The 17,884-nt window shown below is 43.0% G+C and overlaps 1 protein-coding gene across 2 annotated transcripts; it reads right to left on the bottom strand.

Moving 5' to 3' along the window:
• On the bottom strand, window positions 1,131-17,464 carry GINM1 (glycoprotein integral membrane 1). Of its 2 annotated transcripts, none has more exons than XM_021389710.1 (8): window positions 17,299-17,464; window positions 10,452-10,511; window positions 10,179-10,275; window positions 7,970-8,121; window positions 5,936-6,092; window positions 5,081-5,211; window positions 3,533-3,696; window positions 1,131-2,029 (listed from the first exon to the last, which is right to left on the bottom strand). In XM_021389710.1, the coding sequence occupies exons 1-8, from the start codon at window positions 17,401-17,403 to the stop codon at window positions 1,921-1,923; spliced, it is 975 nt and encodes a 324-aa protein (XP_021245385.1). In that variant the 5' UTR covers window positions 17,404-17,464; the 3' UTR covers window positions 1,131-1,920. The 2 variants fall into 2 exon arrangements, with proteins under 2 accessions (XP_021245385.1, XP_021245386.1); XM_021389711.1 differs by lacking the exon at window positions 17,299-17,464 and adding an exon at window positions 13,003-13,883.

Below are 17,884 nucleotides of genomic sequence, written 5' to 3'. Positions count from 1 at the left end.
TCAGCTTTACACTAGCACTCAGCACTGCTGAGGCCGCACCTCAAGTACTGTGTTCAGTTTTGGGTCCCCTGCTACAAGAAAGACACTGAAGTCCTGGAGCGCATCCAGAGAAGGGCAATGAAGCTGTGAAGGGTCTGGAGCGCAAGTGTTATGAGGAGAGACTGAGGGAGCTGGGATTGTTTAGTCTGGAGAAGGGAAGGCTCGGGGAGACCTTATCGCTCTCTGCAACTGCCTTGAAAGGAGGTTGTTAACAGTGGAACTGTTCTTCTCAGAAAGAGTGGGGATGCATTGGAACAGGCTGCCCAGGGAGGTAGTAGAGTCACCATCCCAGGAGGTATTCAAGAAACGTGTACATGTGGCACTGAGGGAAATAGTTAGTGGACATGGTGGTGATAGGTTGGCAGTTGGACTGGATGGTCTTAGTGGTTTTTTCCAACCTTCACGATTCTTTGAAGGGACATTCATTTCCACATGCATGGAAGAGAAGTTGGTCTGTGAGAGACTTGCTTCGACAGTTCTTGTCTGTGCAGCCACCACCTTTGTGCTGGAGCCTCTGTGGTTTCCTTATTAGTTGTGGATGACAACCACCTGTGTCATGTTTTCTTAAACCAAATTTCATTCTTAATTCAGATGCTTCAAGCTTTATGTCTTAACCAGTCATGGTATCATTGTGGTAGCTCTCCTGGGGTAGAGTCCTGGAAAAGCACTGCTTGTGACTCCAGGGATGTCAGTCACTGCTGCTTGCTTCAGATCAGCAGAGCATCTGCGCTGCTTGGATATTTCATGTTCCAAGCCCACCTGAAGCACCACGCCAGCCACGACATGGGCAGGTGATCTGGGAACAGTTGGGATCCTGCTCTCTGGTGACACTGAGCTTGAGGAAGGAACTGTGAAGTACATATGCACGAGGTTCTAGAACTAAAAGCATGGATAATTTTGATCTCCCAAATGATAACCGCTCAGTCTATTGCCAGGTAGCCTGGATTCTTCCCCCCCCCAATCATTCTTCTGAAAAACAACTCCTATAAATTAAAACAATGAAAAGCTAAAAAACCAAATAGCTCCATGTATCTAACACATACTGCAAGCTGCTGGTTTATGTAGCAAAATAAATATACACTTCAACACAGTTTAATAAACAATTTAAATGTTTATTTGAAAAACACGAACAGTACAAATCAGCATGGGAAGACTGGGCCTACTTAGTAAGCCAGTATTGTTAATTCCTTTTTCCTTGATTTTGAGATGTCACATAGCACTGTCACAAATACAAAAAGAACCTTGTGAACAAGCCACGTTACAAGTGCTAACGTTTATGAGCGTTAAGGGGTCATAAAAGTATAAAGTGCTTGAAATATAAATCTGCCTTTTTAAACTTTGTTTTGCATATATGTCAAATTACTTGAGCAATACAAATGTGTGGTAGTGATACTTTCCTTGCAAGGCACACTCAACCCTAAGAGACCTGAACCCCGTTTGGGCAGCTCTGTTTCAGCTTGCAGGCACACGTTAACGTTTGTGATACTCCTTTGTCCTTTTCTCAAAAGTGGTATTTAGAGACTTCAGGGCACCCTGAATTTTGTCAGCTGGCTGCTTAGGAGAGCTGATTTATCTATAGGTGTGAAGGCAGCCAGCATCCTGTCCGAGCTGCAGAGAAGTGACTTCACAGAAGTTAAAATCAGTGGTAGCTGTTGTATTTTGAAGCTTCTGAAGAAGGCTGCGTGTTTATGAAGAGGCACAGGGAAGTCAGCTTTGGGCCTCATCCTGACCGTCCCTTTACCAATTAATCAACTGACTTAGTTTTCTCAGTAGGAAACAAATTATTAAGATCAAGTGCCAAATTTCAAGTCAACTAAAAATTCATTAAAAACAAAAAAAAAAAAAAACAAAAAAAAGAGCAACTCTGAAGTAAATACATTATTAAGTACATGTTCTCTCATCTAAATTATTTTTCCTGTCTGGAACATCTGAAGGCAAGCTGATGGTAATCACAGGTACAAAGCTCATTTGATCCAGGAGAAGGATGCCTCTGAAAGGCAAGGTTAGTTGGCATTAGAAAATAATACTCAAAACAATCCTGTGTTCTAAAAATAAGACATACTGTTAAAAGCACCCTAAACTTTGACTTAAATTAGTGAGTCAAGTATTGTCCTAATAATACCATTTCTTTGAAAGTAGAATGAAAATCTTACGAAGACTGGTTTCAAAATGTACTGGCCCTGGTTTCAGAGAGGGCTCCCGATTCAGTTCATACTGAATCATAGTTCATGAACTATCAGCAGAGTAGGCTCAATTTTAACACAGCCTAAAGCCGTTCAGCCTTTCAGTTTCTCAGAATGCTCTGACAAACCGCGCGCAAGCTGTGTGTTCTCCAGTTGGACAAGAAGTTACTGCTCTCTGGTTCCTCTGTTCTGTACTGACCTCTGCCCTGCATAGATCATCAGACACTTTGCTGAATGGTTTATGGCGGTAAGATTTTTTTTTTTCTTAGTTCTGCTTATGTCAAAGCTTCCCAGCATTAAGCTTCTTATGGTTGTAGGAGTGCAGCTGTTACAAAGCATTTTGTCACTTTTCCTACTCTAACAAGCTAGTTCCAAGAAATGCTCTGACAGTAGGCTTTGTAAAGTGTCAGGGGGAAGCATGGTATCTTCTGTCACTGCAGTTTCCATCCTTCTCAGTTTACCAGCCCTCCATTTTCCTAGCTCTGTCAGAAGCACTAAGGCCAACTCTTACCCCTGGGTGAATGCATAAATTAGCCATGCTTGGGGCCTTTCCGAGGCACAGCTGGTCAGCAGGATTTGAGAACATCAGCTGTGCTTGCTCCGAGTGAGGAAGCACGATTTGCTGTCAGTCATTCCTCCTAAAGGAACGTCTGGTTCCAAGGGTTAAGGCTTCCCAAGTTGACTTGGGTTCCTTAAAAAATGTTCATGCTTTCCTACTCCAGCACTAAATCTGTACTGATTTCTTAGCTGCAGTAGCCATTTCATCCTTCCACGCCTTGTTTGGAAAACCTGCTTCTCTAAAAAATATTAGCGTTGCTGGTAGGGTACCAGCCAAGTCAATAAAGCCATCCACAGTCAATGAGTTTTATTTATAACCTTTTGCCATGAATGATACCACCGCTCCCTACAGCTTACAAGCTGCCTATATAGATAACTCCTTCTTAGAGAAATCCCATCCAAACTTGAGCCTTTCATAAGTACAGTAATGACTGCAACACTATGAAAAGATGTAGAACTGCTGGAACGGCTTAGCTCTAGCTTCTACCCTCCTGTGTTGGAGCTATGTTAATGGTGTCTCAAAATGTAGTCCTTGGAAGACCAAATAAAAACTTGGTATTGTCACAGCCAAGCTAAAGATGCTTCCAATGAAGGATTTGCCTGTGCATCAAAAGGTCACGTGGAATTAAGATTTGCTGGCATCCTTCATATTAAATTGTTGCTGCCATCTGCCTAAAGAACAGGGCTGCTTCTAACTTGAAAGATTTTTCAGCTTCATCTTCATGGAAAAAAAAAAAGCACAAGTTACTTACTTGGGCTCACAGGAAGGGAAGATGACCTTTAAGACTTTTAGAATGAGCGCTGCTCCAATAACTCCAACCACAATGACTTCCATCAGATTAAAGAAAATGGGTAAAGATTTAAACCAGAATCGGCAGAGCCATTTTCTCAAGTCTTCCACCCACTGGCACATCACCTACAATCAAACAGGCAGAAATAATCAGGTTGCAAAACATAGCAGGTGGAGTTTTGTAGCTACTTGTAAAAGCAGGATGTAATTGATTGGTGACTCAGACTTGTTTCTTTTCTGAAGTTTGGAACCTTTCAGCTGAACTGTTTCTATTTGAAGGTTTAATTTGTGCAGAAGTGACTCATCCTCAAAGAGTCCCCTGAAAGGAAAAGCCACTTGGGAAATCAAAGGACACTTGAACAGAGTAGGTGAAGGGTGGGCTACTCGACCTACGTTCAGGGTGGCTATGATTGCATTGCTCTGTACAGCAGGGAAGGGTCACTGAAACGCAGGAGAGGGGTAGCACATTCTCTAACCTATCTATAACTTGCAGCATCCTGTTTCTGCCATCATCTCTCAGCAGTGTATTTCAAGCGGTTCTCTCTGCCACAAAGTAGGCTGTGGAAGTCTCATCTGAAACGGAAGCTTTTCGAGCTACCGCTGTTTCTTACAGCTGGTGAAATTCATGGCTCATCAACCAGTGGCCAGCACCTGCCTCTAAGCAATGTCAGAAAAAAAAAAAAGTGTAATTTAAAGCTAAAAAAAGAATTAAAAGTGCTGTAAATACTTAATCTGTTATAATGTAAATATCACAGCTTGTTTTCATGACATACCTGTGAGGTCACCACATCGCAGGATTTAGACACTCATATGACTTTGATTGGAGTAAGAAAGATTTCTCACTGCTAAGGGGTAGTTTAGGAAGGTTCTGGCTTAGGGTTTTTTTATTATTATTTCTGTTGTTTTTACAGTTTTCTGGAGTGCGCCTGTAGCAGTCTCTTGTTCATAATGGTTGGCTGTGGGGATTTCTGTGACTTCTCTAGAAATCAGCCACTGCCGTGTACTTCACACAACTAAGCGGGAATAGCAATTCTCTCCTGTGAAATCCATTATATGTTATATTGCTTTCTTCAAATGAAAAATAGAGAACCAAAGAAAGGTCTAGAATGTTACACACCTTCTTACCATCTTTAAGGAATGTTTTGTTTGGCCTCTACACAAAGAAAACCCGCTATCTCAATCCTAACAGTGCTTTTATTTGATTCCTTCTGTAACCATCCAGGAAGGAAGTAACCCTGTATTTGTGCATGTTTCTGCAGACAATACTAAAAACAGAGAGGAAGTCTATTTGTCTGTTCTCTTGAACTGTAACATTCTGCTTTATCAGCAACGTGTTACTACATTTGTCTTCCTAGGAATGTCACCAAGTCATATTCCCATTTCTGTGGAGACAGGAGGAAAAAAAGGGGAGGAAAAAAACCTACTTCTCCTTAGGAGAATCTTTTAAGGTAAACACTAATTTAAAAAAAAAAAAAAAACAAAACACAAAGGAAAAACAACAAGACCCTACCTTGTAGGAGGATGGAGGTTCTATCCTAAGAGGTGTTTCTGGTAACTTGCCAGGTAATGTCTCTTCATCCACTGTGGTTTCTACTTGCCGGATCAGGTACTGACTGGTAGTTTGCAGTGGATCTTGAATATCTAAAGAAGAAAAGCTGGATGTAGTCGGAGGATTGTTTTAGAGGGGGTGGGGTTTTTTTTAGGTTTTTTTTAATTGGACTCTCTAAGATAGGAAGCAAAAACACGCTGCATTTCATTAGGATCAAAGAAAGCCAACAATTTTTTTTACTTGATAAGAAGCAGCAGTGTTACAGTGCAGCCCTTAACTATAAATTTCAGCTGTCAGCAGATTCAAAAAGCGATAAACTAGATAAAAATATTTATCTCCTAAGAAATCCTTGAGTTTTTTTGATTAAACTAAACTGAAATGAGATTAAAGTATCCAATAACTTCTCTTTCTTTAAAGTTATTCAAATTTAATAACTTTTCTCTGATTTGGAAGTGACCCAGACAGGTATTTCCTCCATAGTTTTCCCTTTTGATCTCAGGAAAAGGGGGAGTTTTAGGGAAATTTCCAAAACAGCACCGAGAGAGAGAAATTTATTTATGTAAATGTCTGGGCTGCGATTTTACAAGCACTAGGTGATTCAAAGGAGAACAGGTTTGGAAATAAAAGAAATAACTAGAATGTAGAAGAGTGGAGTTTAGGTGTACAAAAAAAAAAAAAACCAAACCCAAACAACTTCATGGTTAATCTGACAACTGTTTAACGATGCAAAACACTGATTTACAAGGACAAAAGAACGTTGTTATCCCAATATGTAAATTATGGTCAAAAATATTACGTAACAGCTAAGAGAGACACCTTTTCCTGAGAGGTTGGGAAGCGTAAATAGCACATCATTGTCCCTTGGGATGGAATACAGCATACTCTCTTTCAAAGGGACAGTGTAGTTTGAATGTCTCAGTACCCTCAGGTCCTTCACTAAGATATCTATTTCTGTTACTTCTTCCTGCTGAACCTGCAAGAGATGCAAACAGATTGACATTATTGAGTTTAAAGTAAAGACAAAGTAGGCTGGCAAAGAAAACCAATTCATGCTAGTAAACTCCAAGCCAGTAAGATTTAGATGCTGTAACATGAATCAGTACTCTTAGTTTTTCCTTAACACACTTCTACAGCCAACGCCGTATTAGAATGTATGCTGAACACACCAGGTCTCCCTCTCCCTGCAAAAGCATGTGGTAGTTAATCCACGGGCTTTCAACCAAATCTTACAGGGCTCCTCTTGTCAGGGAGGCACTTTAAAGCATGAAAAACTCAAATATATATTAAAAGGGCACATGGAAACATTTAGTGGGTTGCTCAGATGAGACTGACACTGCTGCTTTTGCAGTCATTGCTTTTTTTTTCCTCCCAACAAGTGAAAAAATCCTGCTGAGATCATTCATTGCTGCTTTTGTTTAGCTTCTATTTCTTTTAAGCGATACCATTCAGAGCAGACAACAATGAAGTACAGAGTAACTGTGTTCACATATTCAACTCTCCTACTACAGGTTGATGTAAAATAGTTTGTCAACAGATACATTTCTTCAGAAAGGAATGCAGGAGATGATGCGGTTTCACTCATGCTTTCAGAGCCATCGGCCTTTTGCTTTTAACACCTGCAGACCAATACAACTAAAAAGATGACTGTCAGCTGATACCTAATTAGGAAGATGGAAAGCTTCTGACTTAAAGGAACAACGAGGGAAACAGTTTCTATGTGTTCTTACCAGGTCTCTATGCAAACCTAGTATGCATTTTGATGTCTAGTTTGAGACCTGAACTACTACAACTGTACTGAGGGTTTAGTGGGAAATACTGGTGAGAGGTGGACTGTTGGACTGGATGATCTTAGAGGTCTTTTCCAACCTTGGTGATTTTGTGATTCTATACAACGCTACTGTCTAACAATTGTACCAAACCAAAGTACATTAGCCAAGAGTGGGGTAAGCACCTCATCTAAAAAGCTTCAAATCTCTCGGTGGGATCACTGCTTTCATTAAGAGAAAAATTTTCACAGGGAAATGCATCATGCCAGAAGTACTTCATGATGAGCATGCAATTAATTACAGATCAATGGTATTATCATCATCCTCCTATTAAAAAAAATGCAGTAGAATATAGGCCAGCAGCTATATCTTCTAACCAGAACCTCTCTGGTTGGAAAAATATAACTTACAGGTCACTGTGAGAACTCAGTTCTGCACATTTCAATCTCAGCTCCAGTTGTAGCCCCTCACATTCACTGCTATGTGTGCAAATACAGTTACAAGCTTTGTGGATTTTTGTTTTTCTCCATTCATCTCAAAAAAAAAAAATTATGTTCAACATCAAGGTTTTTATTCAGATGAATTAATTAGCTTGCATACAAAACAGTCTAAGGCTAAGCCCTCAGTGATTTTTCCTAGTAAGCCCATTTAAGAGGATGCTGCTGCAAGCTGCATGGTTGAAATGTTTTATTAGCTTGGAATAAATAATGGACAAAATCTCAAAACTCAGAATGAGCACATGCCCATTTATTAATTTTGTACGTTACTTTGAAAATGAACTATTGCTTGCGAGTTTGACTTCCCTTGCATCTTGGAAAAGTTCATGATATTCTACCAAGTTTAATGGAAAGTTATCCAGCTGCTAGCTACTGAGATAAAAATGTAAACATTAAAACGTAAATTCTCCTCATGAAACACCTCTGCTGACCCAGGTTGGTTTTATCTCCCTCGGCACTGTGCCAGCTAGCATTAGATTATGCACTTTCTACCTTGACCACCATCCACACACACGTAAACCTTTCAACTCTTGGTTACTATTTGCCTCTCCTAAATTCAAAACAAGCAAAGTGTTATTTTTCCTTACCTGTCTTCCATCAATTTCCGTCACTTCTTCCTGAATGACAATCAACTGCAAATCAGAACTGGATGCCAAAGGCCACTCATGAACCATGATGCGAACGCTGACAGTTCCCAGGCGCTGCTGCTCTGCTATGTCATCCAGGCTTCCATTCTCCACTGTTAAGACATAATGGCACAGTTTTCAAAGAGAAACCATCCCAAACAGAAGGCAGGGAATGATGGAACTCTCCATGGAGCAAACAGATGCAAACAATGTGGCATCCCTGCAGCTGAGGCCATGCTGGAGCTGGAGGGCAGCAGTGGAAGTCGGGGAGACCTATCCACCCTGCAGACCACACAGTACCAGAGCTGAGACTCCGCCGCCTCTGTTTCTAAGCCACTAGTGCTGTGTGTCACCTGCACTGCTTGCTTAAGGTGCACCCAGGGGGAATGCTCCACTTGTGTCCCTTAGTTACACAACTCCACCTGCGACCCTTTTCCTCATAAAGCTATTGAGCTCTTTTAAATATAGAAAAATCCTTTTTGGAACCATTTAGGAGCATCTTACTTTGGGAAAATAAGCGTCAGGAGGAAAGAAGGAGGGGCTGTTCCCCATGGGTGTAAGCACTAACACGCTTGCTGAATGTTTTCTGAACTACAGCAGCAAGCAGACATTAAAAGAACAAAGATCCCAAGAAAATGGAGCTCCCTGCAGTCTCAGCCTTTCATGTGTCAAGCTGGAGCTAAAGATGTTCACCGATCTGAAACTGACTTTGTGGGAACGTGAAGTGGGGATATAGGTGCAGGCAAAATGTAACAATAATGTCAAGACAGTACTGCTCTGGAGACTTGGTCTCTCATATTCAAGAGCGTGAACATTTGGCTCAATTTTGATTTTACACACCGATATTCAGGATTATTTTTCCCCTCTCTTTACACATAGTAAGTATCTCAATACTCCTTCAGCCTTTTATAAACATTATCGGAATCGGTTGTTGAGAATTTAGTTAGTAAATATGTAACTGTCACTTTGGAGGTAACAGACAGAAGTACTGTGATGAGGACCCAGACCCAAACATGGGGATGGACAATTCCAGGTTCTCAGCTCCCAGGTCAAATGAGTATTTTTCCCATTGTTTCAGGTTCTCATTCGTAACTGTAGCCACTGCAAGCTATACAACTATGGTTTTGGAAATTAATAGGAATCACTACAGTAGAGTGCTCAGCATCTCTCAAAATTACTCAATGAAATCATATCTACTTTTCTGGAGTCAACTGTCTTGTAGGTAAATTATATTTTGCCACGTTTTTCTATCCTAGGACAGAAAACACAGAAGCAATAGGAATATAACTACCCCAGAAATAGAGAAGTGAATTACTGTTCCACCACTTCAGAAAAGAAATAATGTCAAATTAATAATTGATAGTATTTGGGAAGAAAGGGTTCAAGAGACGAGGTCATGGCTCAGAGAAGCCATTTAGAAAAGCATTTTAGCTCTCTAAGTAAACGACTGAACATAAAGGGGGGATGACCTCAGAAACCAAGCTGCAGACTGACTGCACCTGATACATCAAGAGATCATTCTGAAAACTACAGAAGCTTAAAGCAAGTAATACAGTGGGCCTCACTTAATCAATTATACAGTACGCTCTGAGCATCTCAAAAATCACAGTGCTTCCTGATCTTTCACAAAGGTGTTGCATTGAATTGGTGGAAAAAAACCAGCAGTTTCAAGATCATTTGAAAACATTAACTACAACAAAACACAGCAAAACTGCAGTACTGGTGCCTTAATATCCTGTCCAAGGGAACCTTCTTTGTCTACTAAAGACAGAAATGAGATAATTAAAAAGATCTTCCCAAAAGATCTACATATTTTTGCTATTGAGCCTCTGTTTGGATGCATGCCAGCAAGCCAGGGGACATGGCCATTAGCAGGGTGGAGTTGCATCCTTCTGTTTACATTGTCTAGCTTGTCCTACAAAACATTCTTCCGAAAAGACAGGCAGGGTCTCGAGTTCAGATTCAACCATTTACATACAAGCTTATCAGTGTGACTTGCCTACAAGGCAGTAAGATTTTTTCCACACACATCTGTAGGAAAATGTTCCCAATTTGGGAAATTTGCTTCTACAATGCTGAAGTTCACAGAGTACAAGTACACGCAGGAACTGTAAGCTTTCATTACTAGATAGCAGGGAATCAAAATACTGCAGAAAAAAAAAATACTCACATATTACTGTTTGACACGTTATGTGGGCAACTCCACTTCTCATAGGAAAATCATTTAGATATACCTGTCCATTAACATAGGTGATATTAAACACAACCTGAAAGACAGACAGAATGAATGAATGTGCAGTCCTGCCTCTGTGCTGCAGTTCTGTTCTCAGAGGAACACAGTTAACACTGACTGAAGTCAGACAAAACAATATATTCTCATCCACATGCTGACTTTGTTTTGTTGCATATTAATTCACTGAATAAACAGAAAAACCTGACAAACCTGTCCTTTGTGAAATTCTCCATTGCTTTTCAACATCATAACATTGACTCTGATCGTTTCCTGGAAAACAACAAAGAAAAGAGATGTATGTTTCTGTGAGAAAACACACGAAGCCCTACAGGCCACGGGCAACTTTCACACGCTCTCCTGCAGAACGGCCCCATGCAGGTCCCACAGCACATTCTCAGGCTTTCTGCCTCGCAAACAGAAGTAACAGGGAGATGCTTCCCCCTTCCAGCTATGTTTTTTTCTCATCTTTTTAAATAAAAATGATTGATGAGAAAAAAAAAAAAAAAAAGTGACTGCTTCCTTCTAGTGTAACGTATTTGTTAAATACAGATAAATTAATAATCAAAATTATTGGAAGAACTTGTTACGCATGGATGTAATGGAAAATACAACTCTCACATTAGCTGAAACAGAACAGACAGTCCACGATACAATCAGATTCTCAGTCTCTGAGAAGTTCATTAAGAGCTCCACTAAGCCTTCAAGCTGTCAGCCTGTTGTGATAAAGAACACCCGGCACCATCAGCACCAGCAGTGAGCTTGTTTTGTTTTTTTCCTCTGGTTATCATTTCCAAGTTATGCCACACAGGCCTCCTCCAAGCCGCAGGGATTTATTTCTTTCTTTCAAACCTCAGTTGTTGTGATTTCTTGCTTCCTTCATTTTGTCCTCTCATTTCATCCTTGTAATCTGAGGGGTTCTTTTGCCGATGGGACCTGAAATCTCCTAAGTGTCCTGTGACAAGGCCTATATACAAAAACCATCCTCTCTTGGACATTGCCACACGTAAAGAGTGCCATGCTGCTTTCCCGAGTCATCTCCTCAGAAATAATGGTAGATTCTCTGTTTGCCTTTTGGGAGCCTTAAATTACTCTATCCCTGTTTCACTTTCCTCTGGAAAACTCTTCTCCGTCCCTTCAGCATCTTTAGCTCTGTGTTTGAGACAGTTTCACATCAAGCAACTAAAAAGTGAGGCATGTCTCTAAAGAAAGGAGAACTCCTCAGAATGCAGAACGTACCAACAGAAGATATTTTAGGCAGGAAATACTTGGAGCACAGATGACATTTTTTGCCATGTTTTTACCTAGTACAACTTTGTCCCAGTTCAAAAGCAGAAAGTTTCTGGAGTACAACTGTAAGATAAAAATTTCCTTAAAACAATGGGTACTCATAGGTAGCCAGAACTACCACAAACTGAAAAATAGCATCCCAATCTGATTCAGCAGAAATCTGGCTTCATAAGGGAAGCACGGTTTAAAATCCAACACAGATTTATATTAATTATCTACTTAACTAAGTACAGCATCTTTTTTAAAGGAAGGCAATTTCCTTTTGGTTGAAAATTACCTGTCCTTGGTATTTCGTATGCTTTTATCAAGCCAGTAGCAAAATTCTCTGGCCACCGAGATCAAAAAGAAAAATCCCTGCCCTTCCTAGGAAATGGGTGTTTATGCTGATTTTTCTCCAAAGCTCTGATCCCAGTTATTCAGCTAACATATAAACTGACTTAGAAAACTGGAAATCTATTACTGAAAATTTAAACTAGATCAGTCGTATAACTGTGGGATGTAATCTGTTTTGTCATCCTGTAGCTCCCTCAAACCACTTATTTTGTTCCTCATATTTTAAGAATGCTGTATAGTTAAACAAAAAATTCTCCAAACTTTTAGCACTTTATTGAGCCCTCAGAGCTGTGCTTCTTTTACTCTCCCAAACTGCATAACAGATTATGTACTCCATAGTACTTTCTCTCTTTTGGGAATTCAAAGGGCCTGGAGGATGGACCTTCCAGGCAATCTTAACAATCCTTCAGTTTTAAGCTTCAAACTAAGTCTGAGCTCCTTTGCGCAGAAAGTATTTTGCAATCTTCTGTCGACATCTACCAAGTGACTCAGAGAGATTACTAGAAAAAGAAAACAACGGACAGCCAGTTACTGCTTGGAAGAGGGAAAGTCCCCCACCTCTTGTTTTAATCAAATGCTGTATTTGAACATGAAGGGCTTAGGGCAAAATAAACGTGTTCAGCAACTGAGCGCTGTATGCATAAAGTGAAACGTGCATGTGATGGTTTCTTCGAGTCATCAATTCTGTTTTCTTGGTACCCAAAAGCACAGTCATGAATTCTGTTGCACACTTAAACCTTGCACTTGAAGAGCATATTACGTGTTTAAGAAGTTAAAAATATTTAAGTGGAACACATTCTTGCTGTCAAATTTACAATAGACAGTAGCATGCAGACAAGTAAGACAGCTGAGCTGATCTAACAGCTTGCTGCCTCTGCCACTGACTGACTGACTGACTGCAGCTCTCTCCTCTCCAGCACATCTTCCTTCCCTCCTATTTCTGCCAAGTCAGTGAGCAGCTACAGCTCATTAAGCTGGCAGGAGAACGGCCACTTTGCTGCCAGCCTGTTTCCCTCTCCATAAGCAAGAGGCAGACAAGCAGTGGAGACACAGGCTCACAGCTGGGAGAGGTGTGTGACTCACTTGTATCTGAATTTTTCCTGACCTCTTGTATTTTCTTGTCTTGCCTAAGCAGTCTTACCAGTCTTGGTGCCAGACTTGCTATGAAACACTGCAAGTAGATGCCCAAGTTTTGGTGTGAGCAAATAACTGGTTTTCAACTGTTCCCGCTCCAAATGTTCCCAAACTGATACAGAAACATCACAAGGACCAGAGGAAGGAAGGCTGCCTTTTCCAGAGTAAGAATCAACTCATAGTGACATCATTCCTGACAGGTGTTCACTTAACCTATTCTTAAAGCTTTCTGGTGACATCCAAAAAATGAGCGCTGTCCTCAACTATTTACTCTAGTGCTCTCTTTTTTCTCTCTAACGTTAAAAGCTTTCCTGATGCCTAACCTGAAACTTCCTTGCCGCACTTTATGAACAGGTTGTTCATTACTTCTGACAGCACTTCCCAATGGAAAATAACAGCCCTCCAGTTCAGTTCTCCTGATTTCATACTGATGCTCCCAGCTCACTTCATTCTTCCTTGGAGATCAGTTCCTCACGGCTGCCTTCCCACTGGTACTTCCTGAAGCACTGCATCCAAAACCCAGTAGGGCCCTCTGTGACCCAATTGCTGTGGCCAGTCTCCCTGACTCCACACACTCCACACCAGTCTACACGAGCGTAGGAGCCACAAGACACACACGCACCACAGCAAGGAGCAAAACAGGAGGGTTCACCCACCACAGGGAGCGTGTGGTGCATAGGGTTCCCCCTGTTACTAAATCCCATTGATACTGGCTCAAGAGTAAGCGCTTGAGAGCCATATGTAAATGTTTGCTGTGCTGGAAGGAAGGGAAAACAAGCCAATCCCGCAGCAGTGAAGCTGCTGAGTCCAGAACACTGGCCATACGCAGTAATCCGCAATCTTGCTCTGCTGAGATCTGGAGAAGCCTGAACTGCAAGCGTAAGATTTATTTGTATAACTTACAATCACTCTTAATGCTGTTATAGGGTGCAGATGTGTCTCCTGTGTTTTCCTAAGACTTCTCATCACTATTTTAGTGCTCTGGTAGTAATACTTGTAGCAGTAATGGCCACAGTACCTGCGAAGAGGATAGCACCTTCACCACAGATTTATGCTCTTCTGTTTAAGGAAAGTTGGCTGGGGCAGTAGTTGTGTGGCAACGTGCATGACAGGTTTTACGTGAACTAGTGAATTTTGGTAAACCTGAATCAACAGCGATAAGCAGGCAGTGATTATGTTCTAATCCTTTCACCATGTGCTGCAACAGAACCCATGCAAGTTAGATGGGGCAGTGCAACACAGTGCTAGCAAAAAGCATGGTTCCAGAAAGAATATAAAGCATCTGACATCATCTGAAACAAAATATTTGTTACTTCTCACAGAGTCCCCACACTAGTGCTGCACACATCTTCACCAAAGCTGCAGGTCTAATCAAACAGGAACTTCTATCAGATCTGACTGCGGAATTACCAAAGAACCTCTCTGGCACGTGCCTGACACAGTCACCCTGCCCTGAGAGGCACTCAGTGGCACCCAAGTGCCTCCGAGGCTCACACAGCCCCATGCCTCTCCCCAGGCTCCCGAAAAAGGCTCCTGCTGCTGCAGGGAGCAGATGGTGCAGCGCCTGGCAGCACGACCAGCTGCACGGGCAGCGGGGGGACAGGCAGCCCCTGTGGCAGCTGTGCAGGGATATCCTGTTTGCAGTATGGAAATGGGAAGTCAACAGAAGTTGCCACGCAGGTAAAAAAGAAAAAAAAAATGGACAAAACTAGAATCTGTTTGTAAATTTGAACGGAGATTGTGGGAAAGAGTGTTCAAACAAGACAAAAACTGCCATCCAAATTCATGCTGCTTTTGAGTCCTGATGCTCACATAGAAAACTGGCCCCACAGACTCTCAGGTTCTGTTCTTCCTTCATCAGACTCAAAACAAAGCTATGCTTGCCACCAGGCACAGCTGGCCACCACGCACAGCTGAGGTAAGAAACAGTCTTGGTACAGTCGCCAGCAAGTCCAGAGGACTTTAATTGGCCCCTCACATCTCACTAAATTTTAGTACAAAATCTTCTCAAAGAAAGCTCGGTGTTATTAAATGGCATGACAATGTTTAGGATAAGACAATGAAATCCAGTATTTGCTTAAGTAACTGCAGCTCAACTATCTTGTTAATATATAAATCTAACACAGTGATGCTTCTACTTTACTTTACTTTTCTGAACAAGCACACATATTCCTTCCTTGCTTTGTGGTTAGCACAAAATAACATCACTTATTCTTTCTTTTGCCCGACGTGTGTTGCCCTTGCTCTCTCCCTGTTAAATCAACTCACACTATGAATATTTTATCTGGAGTTTTAAAGGCAAACACTTCATCTCACATCATCAGAACACAGCTGCATCACACTGCTTCAATTTAATCAAATATACATGGAAAGATGATGTGGTATCTTTTAAGTATAAAATTCAGAACATATGCCAAGATGTTAATAGAGAAATTGGCATAAAGTTATGAAAGAAAGATGTCAGCATGTCACTATAAACAAGTTCTTTGATTAAAATACATGACACCCACTGCACACGCACTCGTGGCTGATGTAGTGAAGATTATTTTTCTCTGTTGTGAAACTATCTTCATAGAGGTTTCTTGCAGCCAACAAATAGTCTGAAAAATATTTTTCAAGCAACTGCATAAACATAAGGTCTGGTAGACAAGTAAGCCTTTTTGAAAGAAAACAGTTAAATCTAAATTTTCAACGGCAAATTGAGTAAACAAACATCAGAGCATTCAGCCCACTGTGCTTTCAGCAAGCTCCTGATAGCACATCAAAAATACTCCAAAGTATAAAATCTAATTCTTGACCTAGCACTAGAAAAACACGTTACTTTAGTGCAAAGATCAGTTATACTGCTGTTGCATCACTGTTTTTTTTCTTCCCAATCTGTAATGCTGTTTTGCTTGTCCAAATTTCAGGAGGAGAAAGCAAAACTAAAGCACACATGCTAACCTTTTTTTTTTTTTTTTTTTTTTAAAAAAAAAGCCCAGATTTCAAAACAGCTTATTTAAGAAACGACAAGTGTTGCACAACAATGGAGGCGTTCACATTCCAGAGTGAACAAAAAGCATTTCGAACTTAGAAAATGAAATTGCACAGACGTTCTCCAGCATTCCCAGGTCTTTCCTCAGTCCTTCCCTTATGGGTCCTGTAATATCTTGGAGATAAAGTTACTGCCATGCACAAGACTGACAAAATGTGAAGCTATCAGAAGTACCCTGCCACCATACTGTTAGGATTATGAAGCGTACAGCCATGGCAGCCAAAGGGGAGCTGCAACCAGCCTGCAGCCCAAACCCTCCTGAGGAAAGAGCCTTCTGACGTAGTGCTGTGCGTTGTTAAGCTCCTGGCTGCTGATGCCAAAACAGCAGTTCCAAATTCCCACCCTGCCCAGGCCCTTCTCCCACCAGCTCCTGCTCACGCCATCAGGCTTTACAAGGGCTCTGAAGCGCACCTGCCCTATGCCCAAACCAAAGCACCTGAGGACCGACTGAGCTATCTCTGTGCTCCCATACTTCACTGCACCTGACCTGGAGCACTGTTGGCTGAAGATCTAGATCCTCACTTCGAAGAGCTAAGCCCATCTCACTTCCAGTGTTTGCAAAGGGAAGTGGAGATAAGGAAGCAAGCTCAGGATGTGCCAGCACAGGGCCTGTGTCAGGCCCTCAGGAGGGCTATTTCAACCAGTACCTTGTGGAAAAGGGGCCCTGACAAATCCCCCCACGGGACAGTGACTGCGCAATGGCTGGGTGAACCCAGGTACAGCGTGGGCACTGGAAGGAGAAAGAAGACAGCACGATGCCCTGCAATATGCTGCTGCATCGGAAACCTGCTGTGGGTTCAATTCAGAAGCACGGACATCACCAGAAGGAGACGTGGCCATAATACACCACGTATTTGTGCAGCACCAGCCATCATGACACGGTGGGCACACACACAGCACGAGGTGGATCTGCCTAGCAGTATGGATAGCCATAACATCCTTCCCCTCAGCCTACCAGATATTTTTCAGCTATCAAACGCTACATGGGTGAATCACTGAAGGGAAGCAGGAAGCACTGGGCACGAAGTAACCGAGTTCGTGGCAGGCGCGTAGCGCTGTCCTTTTGCACCTATTCCCGTACACCTCAGCCCGTAACGCCCCCGCACGGCAGACGAGGTCTGCAGGCAGCGCACCTGCGCCCGCCCCGCGCCACGCCGGGAGCTCACAGCGCCCGCAGCCCGCGCCGCCTCGCCGGCCTCGCCCGCCTCCTCCACCCGCGGCGGCGGCCCCCAGCGAGCCCCCCCCGCCGTCCCACCGCGCCCCCGGTACCTGTCCCAGCGGCAGCGCTGCGGTCGGGCCCAGCTGCAGCGCGGCGGCCAGCGGCAGTAGCAGCAACAGCAACCGCCGCCCGCGCCGTCCCAGCGCCGCCTCCATCTTGCGACCCGGGAATTAAAACAAAGTGAAACATCAACAAGCAGCGGGGCGGGGCTCGGGTTGCGGGCGGAGGAGGCGGTGCGGGGCCGGGCTGCGGGGCCTGGAGGCCGCTGCTGTGCCCCGGCCCCGGGGCGGGCGGTCCTCCGGGAAGGGCCCTCCCGCTGCTCGGAAATAGCTGCGGGTTTCTCAGGGGCAGAAGCTCGGCCGCCGCGCCCGGGATGACTGGTGCCCACTAACGCGCTCCGTTTGCGCCCCGAGGGCGCCTGTCGCAATCCGCCTGGGCGGCTCGTGGGGTGCAGCAGCACCGGCTGGAGAGCGAAGCAGCCGGCGTGCCGCGGGGCAGCGGCAGAGAGATTCCTTCAGCAGCGAAGAAAGCATGAGATAGAGGTTTAGAAAGTGAGAGGTCTTCAGCCTGGGGGAGAGAAAACGGGTGGAAACTTAATAACTGCACAACAGCACAGATAACTCAGGCGAACAGAAG

This window comes from Numida meleagris, chromosome 3 (genome assembly GCF_002078875.1).
Source record: "Numida meleagris isolate 19003 breed g44 Domestic line chromosome 3, NumMel1.0, whole genome shotgun sequence".
Taxonomy (NCBI): domain Eukaryota; kingdom Metazoa; phylum Chordata; class Aves; order Galliformes; family Numididae; genus Numida; species Numida meleagris.
Note: the sequence above shows the minus strand (reverse complement) of the source record. Positions and strands in the feature narration are given on the sequence as shown.